This window comes from Ornithodoros turicata, chromosome 1, assembly GCF_037126465.1.
Source record: "Ornithodoros turicata isolate Travis chromosome 1, ASM3712646v1, whole genome shotgun sequence".
Taxonomy (NCBI): domain Eukaryota; kingdom Metazoa; phylum Arthropoda; class Arachnida; order Ixodida; family Argasidae; genus Ornithodoros; species Ornithodoros turicata.
In genome coordinates, this window is record NC_088201.1 from 32,374,460 (window position 1) to 32,393,059 (window position 18,600).

The window sequence follows — 18,600 nt, forward strand, 5'->3', positions numbered from 1 at the left end:
CGAATTTCCCCATTCATCATCATTAATTTATCTGTTGTTGTTTTGTTTTACGTATAGGCATCGCCGTCATACCTCTTGACTATCCAATGAGCGACGATGCCACAGCGGGAATTTGACTCATCGTCACCGCTATAGGGAGGGTGATCACTTATGACGGTTTGGCGGGACATTTTCGTCGTGTACGTGTACCCTCAAGCGGCCGCTTGTGGCAAAATCACCAATTTGGGTCCAATTCACTTGGTTTATATCGCGTTTTAGCGCTCGTCGACATATTTCCATAAGCAAAACGGAGAGCTGAATGTATTTTGTGCGGTGTAAATTGTACGATGCTTCTTCTACCGTAGGTAGGTAGACCGACGGTAGCTTATTCCTACCAAGCAGGTATGGGCTGTATTTAAATAAATTGTATTTAAAATACAAATACATGTATGTATATCTTGTATTTAAATACAGTCTATAAAAAATGTAATTGTATCTGTATTTAAATACTGTTTTTGAGTATTTATTTGTTTAAATACTACATCAAACGCGCATATTTCCAAATTTCACGGCTGCATGTATACTGTCGTGACTGGGGTCTTGCTTAGAGGCTAGAGGTATTCACCTCGTTTGAAGCACTAGTACACTTTTAGAAGTTTCTTTCGGGCATATGCGGGTACTGCACTTGTGTCAGCAGTCGAATGACATTAACGTTACTTATTTGCAATACCGTGTTCAGCACCACACATAGCCATTGGCTCTGAGACCTCAGAAAGACTCCAGGGTCAATGTCTAGATGTTACAGAGCTATCTGGTTATGCATTATTCTTCAACTCCTGTGGTGAGGCTCACGAACCGACATCGTCTGATCAGACAGGAGCTCCATGGACAATAAAATCGTGTAATTAAATGATTTAATCATTGAAATCACCATGTTGAAGGAATGTTGTTACTTCGTACTGATCTGCTTGAAAGCTCATATAAACAGTTATTCAGTCTGTATTGATCTTAATTGTTTGTCCATTCAATGTATTTATAAAAGCATTTAGGGTGTTTAAATACTGTATTTATATTTCGTATTTAAATACTGCACTTGCAAAGTATTTACGGCAAGTATTTAAATACATATTTAAGCGAAGTATTTTGTATTTATATTTAAATACAGCAAAAATGTGTTTATGCCCATCCCTGCTACCAAGTATGAGTGCATCGCATCGGTTGAGCGAGTCTTAGCGCCGGTGTCGGTATCACATCTTTGGGAGTGGCCAGCTGTAGAGGCCTCATTTGCAAATGTACGTGCGTTACTGTGAGGATACCGCCGCCGTCATTATATTTATATATATATAAAAAGAAGGAAAACTAACTTCCGATTTCAGAAACAGGTACCCCGTTGCTTAGCAACGGTTTGGCCGCTGATCATGGGCGCGGCCATTTATATGGTCACTTATATGATGATGTTTGCGATGCCGTGTGAAAAGGACCTGTCCAGACTATCTTCAGTGGACCCATATATGGTAGGGCACCCTGTGGCCACCAACGTCAGTTCTGGTCGTATATTCATATCTGAGGATGATAGGTGGTCTTTTCAGTACATTTGCTCCGACACTGTAAAACGCCTACAGGCATGTTGCGAAACGTTAGTGCGTAAATGTGTTTCGCAAGTGGCGGCCGTATACTTCTGCTCTGTGAAATTCACTAGACATAGTCCTTCATGACACGCATTTCCTCTTCACATGCACGCTAATGTGTGGACATGCTTGGCGCACACATAAACTCAGCTTGACTAATACAGTGTTTTAGTGCCCAGTTTTAGCTGTGACGCCCTTTCCACCTGTGCTTTAACAGTTACACGTAATCGTGACGTCCCATGTTTGTACTCTAAGCTTTCTTAGGTTTGTTATGACTGCAAGTGGCGATGCCCGCTGTTTGTGGGCATAGGTAGGTGACCTCCTTAGCAGCGCATGACCAGAGTTCTGCGTGCATTTGGAAATTGCGCGTTTGAGAGTATCCTGAAGTAACGATGACTTGGTGTACAGCAGAAACCAAGCTGGAAGAAATGATAAATGTATGTTTTAAAGCTGCAGCGGAAGTCATATGTCATGGAATTGGTGAGCGTTCCTTGTTAACGCTGGCCTTGTCTGCTTGCTCCCTAGCGACAACGCAGCCCGGGCCTGGTCGCCTCCCGGCATCGGCTATGCTAGTCGTCGGAGAAGCCGGACAGACGCTTTGGGTATGCATGCAGTTGGAGTTGCTGACCTCTCCCTTACTACCGAATGAATGACTGAATCATGTGGCTTGCAAGGTACCCAGTGTAAGAAAGTGACGAAAATCAGCTAGCTCATGTTATAGCTAGGTTTTCGGTTTTAATCGAAAAACTACGCCGGGTAAATTTTCTCTCATTCGGTTTTAATCGGAAAACACCGAATACAGAGGGACATTCCAGGAACGATGGCAGAGATAAATTGCTGCACATGCCCAGCAAGGTGTTGATGCAGGTCAGAAAACCACACCGAAATACGATGGTCGTGAAAAATGTCAGTTTACTTTTTCGTTAGCCGTAAAACGGCACCGCAGCGAACAACGCCATGTTGAATGAGCGTCGTGCGGAAATTACATTGTGATTTCTATTCGGCGATAGCTGTCGGGTAAACCCCCGGAAAAACATCGAAAAACGCCGATTCCGTGAAAATCAATAAACACACGCCGAATCCGCCCAAAAATAAAAACCGAAAACACGGAACCCTAGTTATAGTTAGGGTTCCTAGTTTTCGGGGTTTTCATCTTGGAAAATTCGGAGGCTGTTTATCGGAGTTTTCAACTTTTCGGAAATTCGGAGTTCCTCGGAGGATTAAAAAGTCTGAAAAATGAACGGCGCCGATTTCGGAGTATTGCGGCGCGGTCGTCGCAGAGACAATGCAAGGAAAGATGTGCGAAAGTGACTGGGACCACACGATGTAACGCACGGATGTTTTAATACCCAGACCTATTGAAGTACAAACAAGCGTATTTGCACAAATTGTGAATGGTGCCCAGACTCAAAATGAGTAGCAGCTGTGACGAACACAGAATTGTTCTGTGCCAAACAAGCCCAGTACCCGGGGTCAAGTAGAGTCACTAGGGTCGAGGATACATAGAACAGATGGGACAAGTGTGCGTAGTATCCTCCTTTTGGGCCATTCATGCGTCCAGCGACCCTGAAGGAGGCTACCACATCTGACCTCTTCTTTTTTTTTTTTTAGTTGTGAATTAGTTTGAAGTCGAAGACTAGGTGTGGAAGAAGGGGGACAAAGGAAGAAGGAAACGGGAAAAACCTTAAGGCCGCCCCGTGGGCGTTGGAAAAATCGGAGTTTATCGGATAAATCCGATGTTTTGCAAACAAAACATCGGAGGGAGTTTATCGAAGTCTATTGGATAAATCCGAAAAGTCGGAAGCCTAGTTATAGCTTACGGTACGCGAGGACAATACATACAGCGAAACCTCTCTGTACGGACACCTATACGGCACCAGTGTTCATGTCCGCTGGAGGGAGGTGTCAGTAACGAGAGGCATTGGATAAGAGCATTGAAGCTTGCAAGGGGAAATCCAGCTGTCCGCAGTAGGGGAGTGTCCGTCTATAGGAGAGGTGTTCGTAATGGCACGTTTTACTGTAATATACATACAAATAATGCTAGTTGGCTAATATGCGTCGAAAATGCGCTGACTTCGTTCGTAGCTTTTGCATCTACACATCTGTCGTGTCGTGTGACGCCTGCCAGCGTTCAAGACTTCTTATTGAATATATGCTGACATTCAGTCAACCTGGTATCCCATAATCCACGATGGAATCTTAACTGCCGAGCTGGACTTTCCCGAACGCCCACAATGTGTGTCGTACTGCGTGCTACAAACAGTTGGATGAGCTAGTTTCCTTATTACATCCTCAATCATGCCGGATATGCTTACATCATTACCTATATGGACTACAGCGCGTCTTCTTGCTGTCCCGTGCAACGGTGCGCAGTCGACGGCTACGAACACCAGTGCTACTTTGTCGCTATGCCTATGATTTCAAAGTAATGCCTGAGTGACGACGATGCAAAAATGACTAACTCCAAAGCCGGACTCTGCTCGTAGTTCTCGTTGTCCTCGTTCTTTCTGGTGTTTGCTGTCTTTCTTATGATGTGAAATAAACTGTGGTATAGTTAAAAATGTAAAATACTAGGCAAAACGTGAATAAAATTCAACATAACAGTAGAACATGAACCACTGCCTACTGTTAATTGTGTATCCTTTTGAGCTACGGCGCGTAATAAAAATATCACGAAGATAAAAGTAATATAATGATAACAACTGGGTGGTGGGTTCTGTATATAGTAAGGTGGTATGTTCTGTAGGTTAGGTAAGTATTAGGTTACCTAATTACCTATTATTATTAGGTTAGGTATCGACAGGGGAGTGAGATGCTTGTGACTAGTTATCCAGGATATCAGGGCTTTTATGTGAGGAAGTCGTCAATGCTAAAACATAAGTGCAATAAAAATGTTTACGCGGTAGTTCTCGATCCTTAAAAAGGACGTTCGTTTGAACCACGACCTACTAGATTATACCGGCCATGTCATAATCGGCAACTCCTATGCAGAGCCCGTGCGCATGATCCGCTAGGATCGCTACACGTTGGCCCGCGAGATCTCCATCATGATTGGACGAGGGAAATTTGAATTTTGAACGTGCAGAAGCGGACGTACGGCTACCGTAGCAGACGACAGCAACAGCTCCTATGAAAACGCGTAGAATGATGATGATAATCAACTTTAGCAAGAAGCATCTCCCGTGGGACATCCACCGCTTGTACAAAAATTCTAAGGTAAGCTGAAGTACAAGGTATTGTCGATATTGAAGAAGCAGTAACCGGGCCGATGAGCAGCGCCACCGCTAGCTTCCAAATGCGGCGCTGGGAAGGGGTGCGAATGGTATGATCGCTTTAATCTAGTAGATTGTAGTTTGAGCACTATACACGAAGCACATTTCCAACCACATGCCAAGCACTTTTTGTATAAGGAGAATAAAAGCCTCACCTCAGATGTCTCGCATCCGAATCACCCCACAGATGAATGATAAGTACAGCTAAGGGTCACAACTCGATTTACAAGTATACATGGACCCAAAGAAAGTAATGCGTCACACAGAAATATCACATATTGAACACCTACCTACCGCCCATAATTGAAATGATGTCGCTATTTGTTGGCTATACAGGGTGTCCCAGCTAAATGCGAAAATATATTTTTTAAATATATATATATCACTTTTTTCGAGATGAAGCACTTGCAATATAACATGCTGAAGGATACTCCTTAATAGGGCAACAGCAAACTCCTAAGGTAATGTCCTAATTAACTTTCAATAATTAACTTGTTAATTATAAAAGCTACGAAGTTGTCCCAATGAGAACATCTGGTCCCTTCGGTCACCTGATACCGTAGCCGCTTTCAGAACAAAAATCCGTTCGATAGATCGTCCGCAAAGAATTCGTGAAGGAACACCATTTCCTTCTTTATTTTGTTCATTCCGCATCTCCAGAGACGCGTCTTCCCTTCACTCCCAATGTGAGAGGGTGAAGGAGCACAGTGCCCCCTCCCTCATGCGTCGAAGATGAGCTTTAACTCGCAGAAGCAAAACAAAACAAATGTATCGGGTGATGCTATGGGAACTGCTCTTATCTTAGGCGATAATGTGCTTTTTCGCTCTGCTTTCGCCCTCTCACATTGGGGGTGAAGGAAAGACGCGTCTCCGAAGTTGCGCAATGAACAAAATAAAGGAAAAAATGTTCTTTCACGTTTTTTTTTTGCGGACGATCTATCGAACGGATGCTCTCGTAATGCCTTAGGAGTTTCCTGGTGCCTTCTTAAGGAGTGCCCTTCAGCATATGCTATATTGTAACTGACTTCATCGCGAAAAAAGTGATATATATATTTTTTGAAAATCTGTTCGCATTTAGCTGGGGCACCCTGTATGTCCTCAGATACGTTGGAGGGTAACACGTTTTCAAAGCTCTCATGGGACGACACGACCGACACGAAGAAATGCAATGCTGCATCACAGAGTTCAGCTCAGGCAAAAGTGCAATTGTTGCGGTGATTCCTTGGAAGGGTAACTGCTACTCAGCCACGAGGTAGAAGTGTAATAACAGGCCCGAACATAGATGTTTGTCCACAGATGGCGCTGCCGTCCGGTGCCGCTGTTAACGTTCAGTGGTATCATAGTGGTTAATTCTTGTATACTTAAAAACTTTGCTATGAAGAGACACCGTTGATCTTTCTGTGCCGTACAGGATAATTACCGTGGTGCGTGCGCTTCCTGCTGTGTGTATTATGCTTTGGCCCGAATTTCTCTGGCAGTAACAGACAATGTGGAAAGTGTTGTCACGGTAAAGCAGGAACACCTGTTCGTGGCAAAACTGGCAACCGCGAATTCTGTTTCGCGCGGACCAAAATGAAACCACCTGCGTGTAGACTTCTTGCTTGTCGAGGGATTGAATTGCTCGGTTGCTTTGGCATCTGGTGGCATAGTTTCGTGCGACGGAGTTATACGTACTTTTAATGTGCTCACGCAGCTTCTTCCGGAAAATGGTTCTTCGTCACTGACACATAAGACATGACCAGGTCTTCTGTCGCGTTACAAATCGATAAAGCGCTGGAGTATATATCGTGATGGTTTACCGGCCACTCTACGGTCGATTGTGCGCGAGATTATTTCTCATGTTCGATGTATCCGGTATAACTAAAATCTGCCCGTGATACCAGATGTGCCTTGGCGGCACATGAGCGAACCATAACCTATGTGGTGGGCTGGTGGTCGCTTATATCATTCTTTCCTGTATGATAGAGATAGGCGAAACAGATGGACACAACCGAAGGTTTCATAGAATTTAAAGGACGTCGTTTCTACGTGGAACCCTTTTTTCGCGTGCGTATATAGTGGTTCGCGAATGAGCTGAGTTTCAGCAGATCAGCTATTAGGCAGAATGGCTTACATTGAAAGACAGTCCCTTGATACATCCCCAACATTGCGCTTCGAACTTATTTTGAGCGTTGTGTTCTCCTGTTGCGTCTGTCGTCAAATCACAAACCTAATGCTTTCTATGCGAGGCTCCCTCCATATTTATATTCAACTCCCGCTACTTTTTCGCGCTGAGCGATCCAGGGAATTTCCCAGTGCCCTCACGCCCCCTAATACTTCCCAGGGTACACCCCTCAGAAATACCTTCCGAATACCAGTAGATACGTGTGCCATCCCCCGAGATGAAAATCCTGCGCAAATCTCTGGATATATCATCTTTATATAGGCTAGCTGGTGCATGTCTGTAGGTAATAGAAATCGCGCTAAACTTGAGATAAACGTCTGTTCCTCAAGCTTTGCGCGGATCGTCTTAATGAATGAGGGCGATCAACTAGAAGAAGTCGCTCGAACTATAGTTACGTGTGCATATTGCTGTGGTACCAACTCGAATGGTGTCCTATAATAGCGGCGCCCAGCAACGACACAATAACGGTTCGCGTAGCTTTGTTTGAAATAGGAACAGCTGTGCAGCAATAAACGACAGAGCAGACGCTGCATGACAGTGTGTGTCTGTATTTGAGAACAATTCTTATTGAGGAGAGCATGTTTCAGCAAGTTTTTGTTTAGCTTCCTAGCTTTACAAAAACTGTCACACCAGCATTTTTACTAATTCTTGCTGGTGAGTTAGGGCATAAAGACGGCGCTAGTCGTCACCGTTGCGTTGTCGGGTGCGGGCACGTCAGCCCCCGTGGCAACGAGGTGCCTGATAGCTCTTTCGCACGCTAGTTCTGACAATGCCATGCGACATACAGAAATGGAAAAGCTGCTTTCCGCAGCGTTACTCCTGTCGTGCTGCTCGTGGAGTGGTCCTCGTTTTGGTTCGTTTTTTACTCGTTACTTTTGGAGTTTTTTACTCGTTTTCGGTTTGAAGCGAAAAAACTGTGACCAGCCTCTCTGCATAACCTTTTTACGTATCCCCCTCGATATTCCCCCTATATATAGATACCCTTATATATTTCGCCTTGTCCTCAGACAAGTGTGTGAGTCCTTGTGGCCAAGTGAGCTGTTGACGCAACAAAAGCAAACTTCCGAACATGAACCACAGGGTAAACTATCGTAGCAACGGAAGTCCGTTCTTGCGAACACTGATTGCGCTTTGCCTCGCGGCTCCAACATTTATCCGTATTGCGCCTAGATAGTACGAGTAACCGGCACAGGGGTGATATTTCTGTGGGAGTCTGGCTGTCATACGTTATTTTTCCTTTTGCATATTGTATACGAGAGAAGCCTTGACGGGTGCACGTACGGAGCGATTTTTTTATAGCGAACTTTGGTTTGACAAGGAGTTCGAGAAATGGAAACCTTAAGTAATTAAGATACCTTTTTGATTTAAAATAGTTCACCTCCATACATGAAATGTGCATCAGAAAACCGTTATATGGATTCCCCCCACTCGCGCGTAGGGGCACAAAGATGTTTTCGCCCTGTATAGGCTACATGTGGCGTGTTTGTTGTTGAGCAGGTTTCGACTAACTGCTTCCATGGGCTTACACGAGGTACAACGAATTGTCATCCCCCATTTCGGTTGATAGCAACCGTTTCTTATTTTCGTTTGAGTTGGTAGGGAGCTTTGATCCATCGGAAGGTTTTCACGATAACGGTTCTGACGAGATAAGTTAATCGGCTTACGTATTTGAGCTGGCTGACATCACATTGCAGACCTCTGATTTGACAGCTTACTTTATCGTATACCGTTGTCCGAGAGTTCTTCCGACCTACCAAAAACTCCCTACTAACTCCCTTGAGGTGAAAATCGTTTCGAAACGAACATCGTAAAAACTACACCGAGTTTTGTGTCTTTGCATGTCCAAGCGTGATACAAGTTACCGGCTTGCACATTTGAATGCGCTGTTTTGTACCCTGTAAATCGTGAATTGATTTAGGACGCCATTGAACGCCTGTGTCACTGGTTTTGTAGCTGTATAGGAAGCGCTGTATCCTCTATGCGGTTCGCAGAATAGACGGTTTGTATATTTATAGCTCAGGTGGTATCGTTGCTCGTAAAAATAAATCCTCGCGAAACCTCCTTTCTTGGTTGCGTTTACGTCTTTGCTTTCATAAATATTACAGAGACACTTTTGCTGGTAATGGCGCACGCTGTTTTGCATACGCAACGGACACTGGGGTGTCGTTAACGCGCTAAAAAGATGCATTCGAGAACATCTGTACTGTACGTTTTGCTGTCGGGATGGAAACCTTTTAAAGGTGGCCGCGTCATTTAACGATAATGTCTCCAAAGCTGGGGCCATAATTCCAGCGCCTGTCACACATGAGAACGACTCATTCCCGGCTGATGCGACGTCCTGTCGTCGACGAGTGGGTCCTCTTGAAAGTAACAGTGCGTGACGATTTACAGCATAAAAGTCACAATAAGATGCTACGGAATTGGGATTTCCGGTAGAAATGACGCTTTAAAGGCGAAAGGCGATCCCGGGGGGGGGGGGGGGGTCACTCTGGGAATCGCCTCTCGGGGGTGACTTTTCAGTCGCCGCAGATCTCCCTGAAGCCGGACGCCAACACATTGTCCAGTCAATCCTCGATTTATGAACGGTTAACCTTCCTGGAAAAATCGTTCATGAAGTTTGGTATAGGGGAAGTGTCCTGTCCCGAAGAGTACCGTTCATAAAGCGAAGGTTGACTGTACACTGTTTAATTAAAGAGTCTGTACATCGATCGCAGGTACTTTCCCGTGCTGTGACGTAATTAAAAAAAAAAAATTAAGTCTGAAATTGCGCAGTACGGGATTGCCGATGATACGCAACGTGTAACAAAAAAAGAAAGAAAAAGAACTGCCAATTTTGAACGTCGACGCAACCAAGTTAGAGAACCCCATTATGTGGTCTGGCTCAGCCTTGGGTAAGTTACGTACTTCTAAAAAGTAACTTAGTTACAGTTTATCTGCCAAAATAGCAACTAAGTTGCAGTTACATATACTTTATTGGTCGAATAAGTAGTTACAGTTATTGAGAGAAAGTAACTTAGTTACATTAGTTACTTTTTGTGAAAATGGCCATGAGAGGGTGATACAATTGCTAAAAACATACATTTATTTACATTAATGAAGTGCGATAAAAGTTGTCTTGCACTTAACCAGAAGCAGTATAAATTAATACGCGGTTAGCCCACACGGAAAAATACATGTGCATGCGACCTGGCGCATCGCGGTGAAAAACAAGAGCACGGTGACACACACGCGTTTCGTAGCGTGTAGAGAGAGAGAGACATACACAAGAACAAGGAACTCTCCTCAAGATGCTTTTTCAGGTTTGAAGTTGACGTCTTGTTTGCCGAGGACGTCTTATTCCATAGCTTGCATGCATTTACAATTAAATTATTCTCGTCCTTCCATTTTAAAAACTCGAAGGTTGCTTCATAGAGCGGCCACGGAAGCTTATGATAGGAGCAACCGGAGCAGTATTAGCTATTGGCCTGGTCGGAGCGCAAGTGAGCTGACAGGAAAGTTTCTCTTTGTGCATAATCATTCCCATGTCCATATCCACAGAAGGCAGGATCCTGTGCTAGGGCAGTGACACTGTTACTTTCATATGACTCACTCCGACCGTTGAGGGTCACTATCTTCAACTAATTTCTGTTCGCAAAGCTGGAATCCCTTGCTTGTTGAAGAGCCCAGGGTACGGGGCACATACCGATTACGGATAAAAGGAAGGAAGGAAGACACTGTTAGGGGGAGGTAGGGGAATGTAGGGTAAAAAAAAAGGAACAACGTTTATTCGAGTAACTAGCTACATTTTGCAGTTACATTCACAGAAATAGTAACTAGTTACAGTTAAAAGCTACTTCTCTGGAAATGTAAATAGTTACTGTAACTAGTTACCCCCAAAAGTAACTTAGCTACTACCCAAGACTGGTCTGGCTCCATAACCCAGTATCTAACACTGTTTAAAGGTACCAAAAAGCAATAAGCAAGCTGCTCACATTCTATTTATTGGTCGCTTCTAAGTATCGTGCAATGTAAGTTGTCGCTCCAAAAACTTTTAATTTGATGTCAGAATTGCGCCAAAAATTGGTCGGGCTGCGCTGGCGTCCATGCATCCAGAATTTTTTGTTGTGATTTTGGTTTCCACGCTGCGTGCCGCACGTCGCTGTGTTGCACCCAGTGTTGCACCCAGTGTTACACGCTAATGCAGGTCGTGTTATACGCACGCAAAGTAGTTTTGCCGCCGTGCTTGACGGGCATTGCGAAGTTTGGGTCTGCTTTGCCACTGTGTTGCCCGCAGTTTTCAATTTTGATTTTCTCAAAAAATATGGCTGTGATTCGGATGAAAATGGTGACGTCGGGGGTCGGAGTCCTAAGGGGTTACGCTATTCAGTGAACCCATTTAATGAGATTGCGCCTTAACTGCTTTACGGTAAGTATGCTACGATCCTTTTCGCCCCCTTCCTTTCCACATGACGTCTTCCGTGGCGAAAGGTGGGGCGGTGCCATTCTGATCACATTCGTAACCGATGCAAAATAAAAAATGATGCTGATTCCTTCGGTTGAATACCGCAATAAAACCGACGGAGGTTTCTCTGACGGGTTACTGCGGTTCAACAGCGTTTGTCTCAGTTTCTGTCTCAAACGCCTCTTGGGCACATCTTCAGCGACGACGAAGTTAAAGATCGCTGTGGCCAACAAAACAGCGCGCGTCATCTCGCGCTTTCTCAATGACGGGCTTGGCACGACGGTCTGACCATTCGGACATCACGAGCAATAGATATTGAGGCCACGTACCTCACTGTGTGTACACTAACGGATGATTGTGAAGGTTCTTTGCATACTCACATCCTGCCTTTACGTTCCTACCGCGGAAAGTTTCCTACCAGGCCCAATTCTCAAATGTAGCTATAGCGCTATATCATCCGGCTTGATGTCTTTTAGTGACGAAGTAATGATATTTTCAACGATTTGTCTCCCCGTGGTTTCGTCATCCAAATAATTGTGCGCACTACGTCTAGCTCTATGAGGAAATGTGTTTTAAGTATATACAGGGTGTTTGCTCTAACGTGTCCGGAAATTTTATTTAAAGCGAGCGATAAAAGAGAAACGAGAGCTACTTTTCAGCTGCTTGGCTAAGAAACAGGTGCTACTAGTGAAGCAGTACCTGTTTCTTACTCAAGTAGCAGAAGAGTGCCACTTGCTTTTCTTTTATCGCTCGCTTTAAATATAATTTCTGGACACGTTAGAGCAAACACCCTGTATAGTGTTGTGTGCGTTGTACTTATTGGTACGCATTGGTCGAACTGGACCCGTTGTATTCCATCGAGTTCTAAAAGCGCTAGAAACACACCGAAAGAACGAAACACACAGGTAGCGCACTAACAACAAAGGTTTATTCGCAGACACAAACCCGTCGGTTGGCCTAACCGACAAAGGGAGGGAATTTCTGCGTGGTTTTAAGCGATTTGTGTCCGTGAATAAAGCTTCGTTGTTAGTGTCTCGTCCTTTCTCTGTGTTTTTAGCACTTTGAGTACTCGAAGGAGTGCTTAAACTGAGAGAAACGACAACTGTCGGCTATACGAGAGCCACTTTGAGAAAGGCCGAGAGCGCAATAATTTGGCGGGCAACGCGTGGCGTCCAGGTAGCAGGTGGCCACGAGACGGAGCGTGGCACCACTGAAAGAATCAACAGATGGTGGAGGGAGAACCAGTCTTCCCGGGCCAAAATGGCGCTCTCTCAGTTGTCCCGTTGGCCACGAGCGAGACGCGTGCGGGCGACCATCATGAAACCGAGTTTCTCCTGCGCTTTATTTCTCACACGTGAGTACAGTTCAGTTGTTGTCGGAAAGCTCTAACGCCAGTAATGGCGTTCCTCCGCGGTACAGTTCCGTTTGTTGGTGTTTCCCGAATTCATGAACGCGAGTGGTACCCTCCTTTGTTGAACGTGTGTTAGCTGCTCAAAATGAAGGCCTCTTGCAACAGATCCACGACGACGAAAGCCTGAGCTTGGGCACAACGACAGGAGGATATAACGTCCTGTTGTTGTTCTACCCACGCTCAGGCTTTCGTCGTGGTGGATCTCGTCTACCGGCTTGCCTGCGCGTATGCTATTTTATCTGCAACCGATAGTTCGTAGCTGCTGCACCACGCCTTCATCCCTATGAGCAAACTAACGATGGGTCATGTTTTGTATCGTTTTTGAAATTCGACGTACGCCAACTTAATCTCAATTCCGGTGTGCATACGACACGATGATCAATCTTGTTGCTCTCAATTACCTATGGCATCTTCCGGAATGGTTTCCAGATATTGGGTACGGTTTAAATGGGGCCATGCGTGAAGGGACGATCTCACTCTGTTAGCACCCTGCATGCCTGCTTGCATGAGCAGTTCACCCACGCAAAAATTACCGACGAAAGTCTTCCGCGGCAGTGATAATGCCCCTCCACTTTGGGATTATTAATCTTATAGTAAAATTCGACTTTGCTCGAGTGAAAGGCTAATAATTTCGTTTAGATTTACACCGTTACTCTTTGAAGCCAACGCAGAAATGCTGCGAATATTGACCTTCGTCTTTCTTTTCTTCGTTTTACGGGTACGAGGTTTGTTTGCTCGCACGCTATATACGCATATGTAAACATTTTCGTGCCAACGTAGCCGCATCTCTCATACTCATAGTGGTGTAGCGTTGCATGGGCTCACATTTTCTTTGAGGAACATTGTTGATTCTCACATCCGTGCAGAACCGTAGGTTTGCGAAGAAATCCCCGGCGAGCAACATATATTTGGACGAATTTCGCTATAGCCCAGAGAGGGCGCTTCGCGAGGAGGAAGATGTGGAGAAATAAATTAGGTTCGTCCCTCGCATTTCGTTTTCTCAATGCATATTTTCATGAGCTGAATAGTGTATGTTTCTTCAAGAAGTGGCGATTTGCATTTACCATTCAGGTCACATAGCAACGAATGTCTGTGTCCTGAAAGTACGGAGCGTTGTCTCTGCCTTGCAGGGGGTCGGGAGAAGCGTTTATCAATTTATTTGACGCACAGTTGGTTTAAAAACAGAACAGCATAACGCGCTCTGAGCGAACTGTCATTCAGAATTATATCCTTCCTTCCTTCTGATTGTTTATGTGCGCCTTTTCATTTTTTAAATTTTATTTTTTAATATTTTTTGTGACACTTTACGTAAATGCAAAGCCTTATAAAAGGGGTGTACGCCCATCGTACTCAACAAGCAACAACACCCGTCACTGAGAGTGGTGTTTGGCTTTGATCGTGGAAAGCTGAAGGAACATCTCAGTTTAGTTTCTCAGAAAAATCACAGAGGCCGTATATTATATTTGATCGGACTACTGCGTGTAACCGCACTCACAGAAAAAAAAAGAGAGTAAGTTTAGTCCCTTGTGGGACTATAGATGCATTGCCGCAACCATTAGTCCATTTTCTGGACTATATATACGACCTTTGCGCGATTATTTGCAATGCTGGGGAGTTAATTTCGTTGTCAGGGGACCAAAATGGGGAGTAATTGCAATGTAGGGGACTATAGAGGCTGCGATTACTCCCCAGTTTTACTCTTCCCCCCTTTCAGAGTGTTGAAGTGTCGTGCTGACAAAAAAGTTATTGCAGAAGTGAGTAACACTTTTCACCTCACGTGTTAAATCGTCATTCTCCTAAAGAGCGGCTTGTAAAGTAAAAACTTCGTTGAGTTGGAAACTTCAAAATCGCTGAGCCTGAAGTGCTGTTCTCCAGATAGTCGCGAAAACGGAAGGATATATGTCACAACACATACCACTTTCAACAAACTGCGTTCATTCTTCTTTTCCAGGAGATTTGTAGTACTCCTGTCAGCAAAGTATATGGAGCAGTTGGTAACACAACTCTCCCCCATTATGCTGATCCATCTTGTTTGCTCACACAGAAGGAAACCGCGTCCTGAGCACTTTGCGAAAATCTGCATATTTTCAAATTCGAAATGGTACATCCTCTGCAAATTTTGTTGTAATTGAGAGAGTTTCGTTGTTTTTACGGTCTGGACTTGTGGTCGTATATTCTTAACTCGACGGTATTTCATTTATTACTTTTGTTCAAATTCCTACGGAACACGTTCTTGGCACTCCCCACCTCCCCCCATTCGCCGAGGTTATCAAGTATATCCACCACGCTTTGCGCAGAATAAAAAAGCTCTAGAAAGTCTGTGGTCTCAGTTGCTTTCGGGAAAGAAATTCCAGTTCGCGGGCATAACAAAACGAGGGAGAAAAAGAGCAAGTATTTACTAAGTACGCGGAACCACCACCACGGTGAACTTTTAACGCGCTTTTAAAGTATATAGAGTTTTGGTTTATAAAGATTCGAATTCAAAATAGCTGTCGTTCGTCGACATCTCCCAACAATAGAGTGTGCGATCAACTAGTTACTCAATACCGAAACTGGTACCTGAATTCGCTGTGTCCTGTAGAAGGTGATCCATTAATACGAGCGTTTTCTTCGCCTAGACTTAACTCGCAACCTCTCAGTCTTTAAAACCTACTTCTCCAGAATTAGGCTCGCTGAGACGTGGGAGAACCCTTTCCGAGTTACACACGACGCAGTCAGTACAATGTTTTGTTTACGTTAGATGTATTCGGTCCAAGTTATGTGTAGTCGAAAGGCATTCACGCGAGATAACTTCATCCTAACATTTTGAGACAGCCGTTCTTGGGTTTGGTTTGGCTTGGCCTTTCCTGACCAATTGCGTTACTGTGTCGCTTTAATTCGTTATGCATTACAGGTGGCGAAACCTGGCTTCCATTAATATAGTTGGATATTGACCACGAATTGAGCACTGTCTCTTAAAATATTTCGAACTGAATCCAGCGTGAAATCTACGAAGCTTCGAAGGACATTTTCTGTTCCAAAACGGATCGAGCTCTCCCATCAGTAATCGTTGAAAGGATGGCATGATATGCACGTCCGGGCTATTCCTGACACACGTTATTTAGTAGCATGTTGTTGTGTTGTCTGATGATGACTTTCTTTGTTTCCAGGCGATGGATAATTTTGACCTCTCTCTGAGCATGCAAGAGTCAGGACAAGACAGTTCGAGCAACGCAGCATATTTAGATCAAGTAAGCCTTCTTGTTTTTCAACTATGTGTATCTTTCTAGGAGGTGCATTGAAGGATCGCGAAGACGAAAATGTGCATCAGCATTTCTGTCCTCGTGCTCTTTCTTCATTATCATATGAGATAGCGCACGTTTTCTCTTTGTACCGGTGCTGCTCTCGTACAGCTTTTGTCGCGATGTCATCGAGCACTCTGAAAACGGGACTACGCCATTCGCGGTAGATCTGTCTTGTTGAGAAAGGGTCTGTAACATTGTATGTATGCAAAGGAAGGAGACCTCGTTATCTGTGTAAACGAAAGATTACACAGCCACAGTTGTACTTGTGTGCAACACGTGAACTGTGGCCCCCGACGGGATTCGAGCATCTGGTGGCGATGGGCGGGACCTGAAAAAAAAAAAAAAAAAACGGTATTTGAGGAAATAGTCCCAACCGGCATGGGAGTTAAAAATGGTCCCGTACCCGTCGGTGTCTCTATAGGCTGTCGATAATGTACCAAAGAAGGAGAGGATGAAACCCCAAAAATTCGTTGCTTCCCTCTCAGGGTTCCTCTGCGGTTCAATAAGTCAGTCCCGTTTTAATGAAGACATCACGTTTTAGCGAGTTACGTTTTATCGACATAAGGGTCGTTTTAGTGAATTACGTTTGACAGGCACGTTTTAGAGAAGGCTGTTCTGGCTAAAGTCTGGCTCACGCTATTGCGTTACAGTGCGTGCGCGTTGCCGTGGGGTACGGGGCCATTTCATCCAACGAGCTGTTACATCCATCGTGTCGTTACATCCATCGATGGACGTACTGGCACGATGGACGTACAGGCTTGTTAGATGTAATGACCCGTGGATGTAGTGGCAAAAATTGGTTGTAACGTCTCGTTGGATGTAACGGCACAATGGATGTAACAGTATGTTGTACGTAACTGCTCGTTTTTGGATGTAACTCCACGTTGGATGTAATGGCACGTTGAATGTAGTGGCGCGGTAACCAACGTCTGCGTCGGGGGGGGGGGGGGGGGGAGTGTCGAGGTAGCTTGCCGTTGTTGGCCGCACTCAAGTGGGCATCGTCACGACTATAGCCAAAAAAAGGAAAAGAAGGTGGGAGAAAGGGGAGTTGAGGACTTCAAAGTGATGTAGAAGCAGGATGACCGGTACTGATGGGACAGAAGCACACTGTAGGTGAGAGGTGCACTAGAGTGGTCTCTCCGCTAGGCCCGTTGCTTGGAGAAAGCGCACGAGGCCGCGAGTTTTTGAAAGTCGTTCCGCACAAGAACCTTCGGGGAAGAGGACGTCCGTCAGTATACCAGGCCTGGCGTGGGGAAGATGGGTTTCCCGCATGGCATGGTATGCACGGCATTCTGTCAGGATATGCGCAATTGTCTCCGGATGATTACAGTGTCCGCAACTGGAATCCTCCCTGGAGCCGATCTTGCACAGTTGAGAGTTCGTGAACGCAGATCCTGTGCGTAATCGATGGAGCATTGTCTGCATACCACGGGGAAGATCTTTCGTGGGAAGAGAGGGTCGGTGATTCTGCAAGATGTCCTGTATGCCAGGGTGACGCACCTCAACTAGCTGTTTGACGACCAAGAGCCTGTCAGTGTCGGCCGGGACTGCTAAGGATGGGCTGCAGCTGTTGTGTGCTGAGGAAGCTAGCTGGTCCGCTCGTTCGTTGCCTCTGATGCCGACATGAGATGGGATCCATTGGAGAGTAAGCTCACCTCCGGTTAGCCTATGCTGGGCACACGATCTCCTTATACATCGGGCCAGAATGCTACCACACATGGGGTTTATCACGTTGTTGAGGGCACTTTTGGAGTCCGTAAGCAAGACGGCCTTAGGTATTCCGGTGACTTGAACCGCAGCAGCTGCGTGTAGCAAGGCCAGGAGTTCGGCCGTCGTAGATGAGATTGGGTAGCGAACTGATTTCCCTTGCCAGGCCTTGTTTATTGACGGGATGTAGTACGCACTGGTAGCACTTTTGGAACGGTGGTCAATGGAGCCATCCGTGAACACCAGAGTATGTGTGGGATAAACGTCGCTGATCAGGTTCTCAGCCGCCATCCTGGCCACTAGGGGGCTGGACTCGCTCTTCTTCCGTAGACCCGGGATGTGAAGCGTTGTTGCGGGCACGAACTCCCGCCACGGCGGCGTAGGTGGACTAGCTGGGAGCCGAGGAAGAGCGCCCCTGTTGGCTAGAGAGCTGGTGGCACTAGCCAGGCGTCCTAGGGATGTGTGTGTCCTCTGTTCGAGGTCGGTGAAGAGGGAATGCTTGCTGATGGATGTTGATGCATCATCCAGAAACTGGAGTCCTTTGAGCTCAGAGCGGACACTAACAGGCTTTTCCTTAGCTTCCAGGTACGTTTGGGTGACGCTAGAGAACGTTGGGAGACCAAGCGCAGTTCTTATGCCAGCGCGATGAAGGCGCTCAAGGGCCTGCCATTGTGTAGGCGCGAGGTCTACGTATGGCGCCACGTAGAGAATGCG

At 45.5% G+C, this 18,600-nt stretch overlaps 1 protein-coding gene across 7 annotated transcripts in view; it reads left to right on the forward strand.

The window, feature by feature from the left end:
- The window catches only part of LOC135377900 (TOX high mobility group box family member 4-like), a 99,239-nt gene that overhangs the window by 25,785 nt on the left and 54,854 nt on the right, over positions 1–18,600 (forward strand). For 5 of the 7 annotated variants that reach the window (XM_064610636.1, XM_064610640.1, XM_064610639.1 and 2 more), the window contains exons 2-3: positions 2,133–2,209; positions 16,045–16,125. In XM_064610636.1, coding sequence (XP_064466706.1) covers positions 2,174–2,209; positions 16,045–16,125 — 117 coding nt within the window. In that variant the 5' untranslated portion in view covers positions 2,133–2,173. Of the gene's footprint in view, positions 1–2,132; positions 2,210–12,706; positions 12,839–16,044; positions 16,126–18,600 lie in introns of those variants that run through there. The other 2 variants (XM_064610642.1, XM_064610641.1) reach the window with 2 other exon arrangements.